Source organism: Apaloderma vittatum, unplaced genomic scaffold, assembly GCF_000703405.1.
Source record: "Apaloderma vittatum isolate BGI_N311 unplaced genomic scaffold, ASM70340v1 scaffold15487, whole genome shotgun sequence".
Classification (NCBI taxonomy): Eukaryota; Metazoa; Chordata; class Aves; order Trogoniformes; family Trogonidae; genus Apaloderma; species Apaloderma vittatum.
The window spans coordinates 11,256-18,182 of NW_009727937.1; the positions used below are offsets into that span (position 1 = coordinate 11,256).

Sequence of the window (6,927 nt, forward strand, 5' to 3'; positions counted from 1 at the left end):
CCTTAAAGTTCTTTTTATATAGTTACATGCCCACTTGGCCATGTAGAAAGCCTTCAGGAATGAACCAATTAAAAATAAACACATTCTGCTGACAGCTCATACTCTACTGAAGTCCTTGGAGTTTTCTTGGGTACAGTGTAGGCACAAGCAGAGGTACTGCCCCAAGTATCAACTTACCAGCTTCTTGTCCTTCTCTTTCAGGAGGGATTTAATCGGTGTATTAATGAGTAACATAATCAACTTAAATGCGTTAGACACTAACCATGTAAAGATTAGACAACTTTTTAAATTGATGCAACTGTAAGAATGTTGAAAGCTCCTCAATCTTCCTTAAGTATGACTGTTTTTTTTTAGCTCAAATCCAGAAGTTTGACGCTAGCTTTCAGCCAGAATCTAGAACACCTTTTTCTCCTAGCATGTTCTAGTTAAATCTAGGCAGATGTGAGAACATTTTGAAATGTTCCATTGCAAAAAAATACGTAAGTAGTAAATATCTGAATCGAAACACCGACCCAAGAGAGAGCCAATTACACAAAACGTATCTCCCCATCCACAATGCCACAATTCTACTAATTTTAACCAAGTTAACTATTTATGGAGCATTCAGCTGCTTCCTAGATTTGTCAGAATGAAGACATGCTACACAAGTAGCAGAACAACACAGCATCTATGTTTTAAGGACAGAAAGGACCATGTCTTGCAGTCTCACCTGCCTCTGCACATAGTCAATAGCACGACTGGCTGCATCAGGATTTGTCCCATTGTATCCATTGTATACTTTCTGAATGCTGTGATCAACTTCATCTTCCACCTGTGAGGTATTAGGAAAGAATCTACATTAGCAAACCAGCAGAAGTAGTACAGCTCTAAGTAAAATACTTTTCACTTCTAATTACAGCAATTCAGGAAAACAAGGTAACTTCCTATCATCTGAAATTAGCATAAGTTGGTGGTACAGCTTCTTAAGAAACTCTAACTTGACTTTTGCAAAGATGTTGCTAGATTGCAGCTAAGGGACAAGAAAAACAAAGAGCAGTTTTGGGGTTTTTTTATATGACACCAGCAGACATTCCAAGAAGTTAAGGGCTCTCCAAAAGAGCATGCATTCACCTTCCCACTTCCTCCTACTCCTTCAAAGTTCCAAACCAAAACCAGTATAACCATGTGGGCTAACTCGTTCTGCCTGGGACCACAAGGACACAAGATGTATCACCTGCTCTTCCCATTCTGACTGAAGCACAGGTAAATTCCCAAAGACAAGGTATTGTGGCTGACTATTTCACTCTGCAGTGACAAAGCTCTCCCTTCAGTCCCAGTCTCCTCACTCTTTTTGAAAAACGCGGATAGCAGCACACCTTACGTAGCAACAGCTACTGGAATAGCTCCTAAAGCTACTGCGGATGAGTCAAACCACTAAAGATGTTGTCAAGTACATGTGTTAGAAATGGATGCCACCCAAGAATCACCACTTGTCCTCCAAAAGGCATTGTATAATGCTTACTTTGGAGGAAATCTTACTAGAACCTTAAGTAACGTGTTTCACTGTAAACTGTTTCTTAAATGCACAGAAAGTTTGGTGTAGCTAAACATTTGTACAATAGTAAGTTTAGCTCTGAACTGCTATCATATCCAACAGGAATTACATAGAAGGAATGTAATCTTAGGGCTGAGCATTATCCAAGCATGCATATTCTCTAGATTTGCAAGTTACAGTAGGAAGGTCCCGCCAACACATCACTCTCTTAAACGCCTGAAGGGAAGAATTTTCTGCAGCAATAGCACAAGCTTCATTCCCTCCCACCCAAGAATGCTGGTTAGCTTTACAAGTAAATCTGTATCATGACAGGTATGAAAGAGGTCAATTTCGCCGGCACAGACAACTTGTTTCAGATTAGTTCAAAATTAGTTGCTTGATGATTTAACTAATGTGATTTATAACTCTCAGTCATTCAACACAACTGCTCAATACAGGATTTTAAATCATTTATTTCAGTGCTCACTTGCCTAGCATTTGGCTTGCAGTTCAAGTAGGGCAACATGATGTCTGAAAGCCATGGAAATTACATACAACAAAAACAGAAGTCACTAGCTAGAGCCGCCAACTGGCAGGTTTTATGAAAAATGAAGAGTGAACTATTCCAACCAGAGGAAAAAAGCCACAGAGTCCTCAATCCACTGACAGCCTGTTTAACCCCTGCTGCCATTGACAAAAAGCCTCACTTTTACTGACACGGATCAATGCCAGCAGATTCTGCAGCAGAGTCATTCTATCACAACATGACCACAGCGTGCTTCGTGTGCTGCCCAGGGAGTAGAAATCTGAACCGGACACACAGACAGGTTTAGAGAGCAGCCATTGTACCTTAACTTAAAAGGGCCAATACCACCTTCTTGAGACAACCTGATATTCAGTCCCATGTCAAGAGTTTTGATGAACAATTGCCATGACTTTGATCTTTCCTTTTGTTCGTAAATTTTCTTGGAAGTTTGGACAGGAACACTAAAGCAATTTTAACATCAGTCAGGTGCCTTTAAGAAAATCCAACACCCGCCCCCCTCAAGACAAAACAAACAAACCTCATCAATCTATACATGCCATGTGAGAAAAAACAGAGCTGCTTTATTTATTCTGGCAAAAATAACTGCAAATCTAAGCAGATTTCACCTCCCAGTTCCCTGGTAATACATTTCTGACACTCCTATTGCACTCTAAAACAAGAATTTAAGATGCTAAGCACTGTAGTGTAGTAGAAAACTCTCATTTTTATTAACAAAATCTGACTGTCCTTTCAAAATATTTAAGATTTACTTTTCGAGCACTGACTCCCACAAATGGTTTAACACAGGACTGTGCTGCTACAAAAAAGAGGCTTCTTCCCCCAAGCTCTGACTCTGCACTGCCCAGGGCTGTGAAACAGTATGGCAGCAAGGCAGAAGCAGAAACATAAAGCTGGGACCAATCCAATTTTCAGCTGTTTCAGGTGTGTAATTTCAGATGGGCTAGGAAAGGAAGATCTATGCATCTGCCTTTATCTGCTCTGAATGCAGGTAACTGGAAAAGAGTCACTTCAAGACTGAGATACAGAAGAGAGTAAGGTGACCACAGCTTAGTCCAGATCAGATCCATGGTAATTCCCAAATAACTATACTGTAATACACTATGTTTGTGCAAGTACTGGAGCAAAAGGCAATCATTCGAGCTAACAGGTAAGAACTGAATATCTTTTCTATTATCCAGGAATTGTACTGCTCTCCTCTGCTTTTAAAGACTTCCACCACAAGCTTCAGAATCCAAAATGATCTTCTCGGTGCACTGCCAAGATGCCACATACACCAGTAGAAAAATATATCCTGAATTTAAGCATTGCCAGTAGTGCATTTCTGTAGCAGCAACCCACTCTAACTGTTCAGCCAGATCTATAAGCACAGTTCAAGATTCTCTTGTTAGGCAGCCTTTCTTCCTTTCTAAACCAAGCAAATCTAGATGTAACACTTGTCTCACCACTTCTTTCAGGACAGCAGGAGAAAGTAAGCAGGAGAAAACATTGATCTAATAAGAACTAGGTTGTTTATATAAACACAGAAGGCCAAAAAAAGGTAAATGGTGCTGGAGTTCAGCTTGCTATTAAGGTGTCACTGGAGTGTCCTATAATGCATCGTACTACATGTCGTAACTAAAAATGCCTCTTCTGCTAGCTTTTGGGCAAAATTTAGATATAACAAAAGCCTGTGAAATGGTGCACAGTAGCAATTTCATTTCTTCAGGCTACATTGTGGTACCTCTAATACCATGTGGTACTTTCTGCTACATATTATGCTGGTACAAACACAACTAATTTCATTTTTCTGGTCCTTTTTCTTAACTACCATTAAACAAACAGTAGGAGAAGTCACAACTTCAGCCATAATCCTTGTCAACAGTCTGTACAAAGCTAGACAGTATACATGAATACATCCAATCTATTTGGTTTTACTCTTATGCAGTATTAGTTTGTACACCAGAACACAACGTGACTTCTAAGCTACTGCGTATCAAAACAATATGCCCTAAATTCAAATACTGTCCAGCCTAAACCATTCCCCAAATCAAGGCATAAGTAAGTTAGAAGACCATGCGGAAAACAGAAAGGTACCAATTACTATGATTTCCCTCTACTGTTCAACTCTTAATGATATATTCCAGATAATTTTCTCTACCTCTGAGAAAAATTCCTGCTCTGAAGACTATTGGCATTCTAAATTGTAAGATGCTGATATCTCAAATTAACCCACTTGGAGGTTTGGTTTTATTCCCTTAACAAATACCCATTAATGGTTCTACAGAATCAAATACAGTACAGACTACACCTCTGGATTCTGGTCACAGGTCACAACAAAATATTTACTGAAAATGAGAAGTTGTTACCTTTGCTCTGTAGATGTATCCAAGAACCACGACAACAACTTCAGTGATAAAAACCAAGAGCAGGATGATCACAAACTGTAAAATACAATCAAGATTTTTTGCATTTTCTGAAAGTCTCCACAGAGATTTTGTTATTTAATGTAATTTCTCAGGGAAGGTTTTGATTTAACAGGTAACTTAAAGCAGGCAATTAATTAAGTGGACCAAATGAGCCCAGAATTAACTTCATTCAAGACACTTTAGTGTTTACAGCTTCACCAAGTAACAAGCAGTGGCCCAGCCAGGAAAGTACTGAGCATTAGGACTGAGAACATCACACTGGAGTGTTTTAATCAAGTATTCCTTTCAATTTTCTTTGTTAGACAAATAGCTTCATATCAAAGCAGATACCCAGGCTGCTACTAAGAGTGGTAGATGGACTAAAGGAACATTTCTTCAGTCAAAGCCCTGCAACAAGTAACAGAGACAGCAAGCTATGCATTTGTCTTGGTAGATTTTAAGAACACTTCCAAAATAAACTGCTAAGGAAGTCTGCATAGTACCCAGCAAAAAAAAAAAACCCAGAACAAAAACAAAAAACCCCACACCAGAAACCCCCATAGGGACAGTTTAAATGGTGGTCTCTCTTCTCTCCTACCTAATTATCAAGCTGAAATTATGGTTAAAATGCTTGGAAGCACACAACAAAATACTGCAAACAAAGTGGCCAAATTTATCCATACAGAAAAATATTTAACAATCAACCCTCAGTGAGCCTTGTTGCAAGATACTTAACACAAGAAAGCTCCTGGCTCACCTTTCTCTGTGTCTAATGTCAGTTTTTCAACCAGAACAGACAAATGTGATATTTAAAAAATGGTGTGACTTAATTATACGGTTTAACTTTTTTTTCCTTAGATGAGATGACTATCATTCTGAAAAAGGCAAAATCGAGGAACCCGCTGCTGCCAGAAATGGCTGATTTAACACTACTATTCAGAACAGAAAATTGCAATAAGATGTTCATAGCAAAATATAAGAGGAAGACATTAAAGGCCATAAAATAAGATTGTAACAAGTTTGAAAGAAATTTTAGAAGTCTGTTAAAAGGGAAGGCGGCCAAATATACAACAGGCAAAACACGTAAGAACTCTGCAACTTACTGTAGCAAGTCCACAGCGACTTTCTCGAATTGTGGCACAGCACCCAATAAGTCCAATGATAAAAAGAAGTGTTCCCACAGCTATGATAATAACTGCTGGAATTAGCGTGTAGACATCTTCGAAGAAGTGATCATAGTCATCATATGTGATGAACACATAGGCTCCCACGTAGCACAGTATGCCTGCTGCTGCCTACGAGAGACATCATGTGGTTAAGTTTCTTTGAACACCAAACCTCCCTTCAGCAAGACTGCTCTGCAACAATTGTTTTATCAAACACCATAACATAAAGTACTCTTCCTCAGCAATTAGGCTTTTTTTACTTTTAAATTTAGATATCTTTGCTAGATTATAGCATATGTTTTTTAGAAACATCTCAACTGGAGGCTAGCCAGTAGTTTTCAAACCACGTTTAACCAGGGCAGATTTAGTTTTGACTACACCATGGAAGTCTTCTGAGGCATACAGTCAAGAAATGAGGGTAACCACGCCATGAAAACCAAAATCTTGATCTCTGTTCTCAAATCCTCCCTTCCCATGCTGTTAAATTTCTACATAGCATAACATTCAAACTCTCACACTTTGGAGAACTGCATTCCAGTCCATCCAAGCCACAAGTTATTTGCTATTCAACAGCTTTGCAGAACATGTCTACAGTTCTTTTATCTGTCATTATTTACCTAATACTTATTCTTTCACATGGCTCCACCTATGATTTAATTCCAATTTTAGCTTCTACCAGGGACAGATGAGCTGCTAGAAATAACAGCCTTTCTGAAACATTCACAGCACTGTAAACTCAGTTTTCAACCAACAAAGCAGGTAAGAACAAACATACATCAATTATTAAAAGACAGAACCAAATACCTAGAAACATATACCACAAAACTCTTAAAGGAGATGTACTCTGAAGGATAACTGTACAAAATGGTCTTTATTGAACAATCAATCACTTTAAAGTTGCTGCAAGTAAGACCTGTAGGATGGATCTGTAACCCTAAGACAAAGCACTTAATCTGATGTGACCTTACCTTCCTTATGGTTACAGGGACTCCAACACATCGATATCTTCGCTAACTTTAAGCTACGCAGACCTAGTGAAGGACAGCCAGCTATTGCTTGAGGAGCAAGCTAACATGTATTTATTTCGAAATAAAAGGGCCTTTTAATTTTTGCTTTTCAAGTGTCTTTCACCACTGTCTTCACAGTCACTGCAGAATGAAACAGTTCTGCTATATATTAAACCGAAGCATTTATGTTCAATTGATTTGCAGTGATGGACAATATAATCTGAATATTTCGTGACATGCTTTAATGGTGTCCCAACACAAGGCTAAGCTAAAACAATTCACTCAGAAGATGCAATGACTAAAGTATTGT

At 38.7% G+C, this 6,927-nt stretch overlaps 1 protein-coding gene across 1 annotated transcript in view; it reads right to left on the reverse strand.

Annotated features, from left to right (window-relative positions):
* Positions 1–5,739, reverse strand: part of TSPAN3 (tetraspanin 3) — a gene marked incomplete at its 5' end in the record, with an annotated part of 11,944 nt that extends 6,205 nt beyond the window's left edge. The window contains 3 exons of the mRNA XM_009873900.1: positions 710–811; positions 4,406–4,480; positions 5,548–5,739. Of these exons, the coding sequence (XP_009872202.1) occupies positions 710–811; positions 4,406–4,480; positions 5,548–5,739 (369 nt within the window). The remainder of the gene's footprint in view (positions 1–709; positions 812–4,405; positions 4,481–5,547) is intronic.
* Between the last annotated feature and the right edge of the window lie 1,188 nt (positions 5,740–6,927).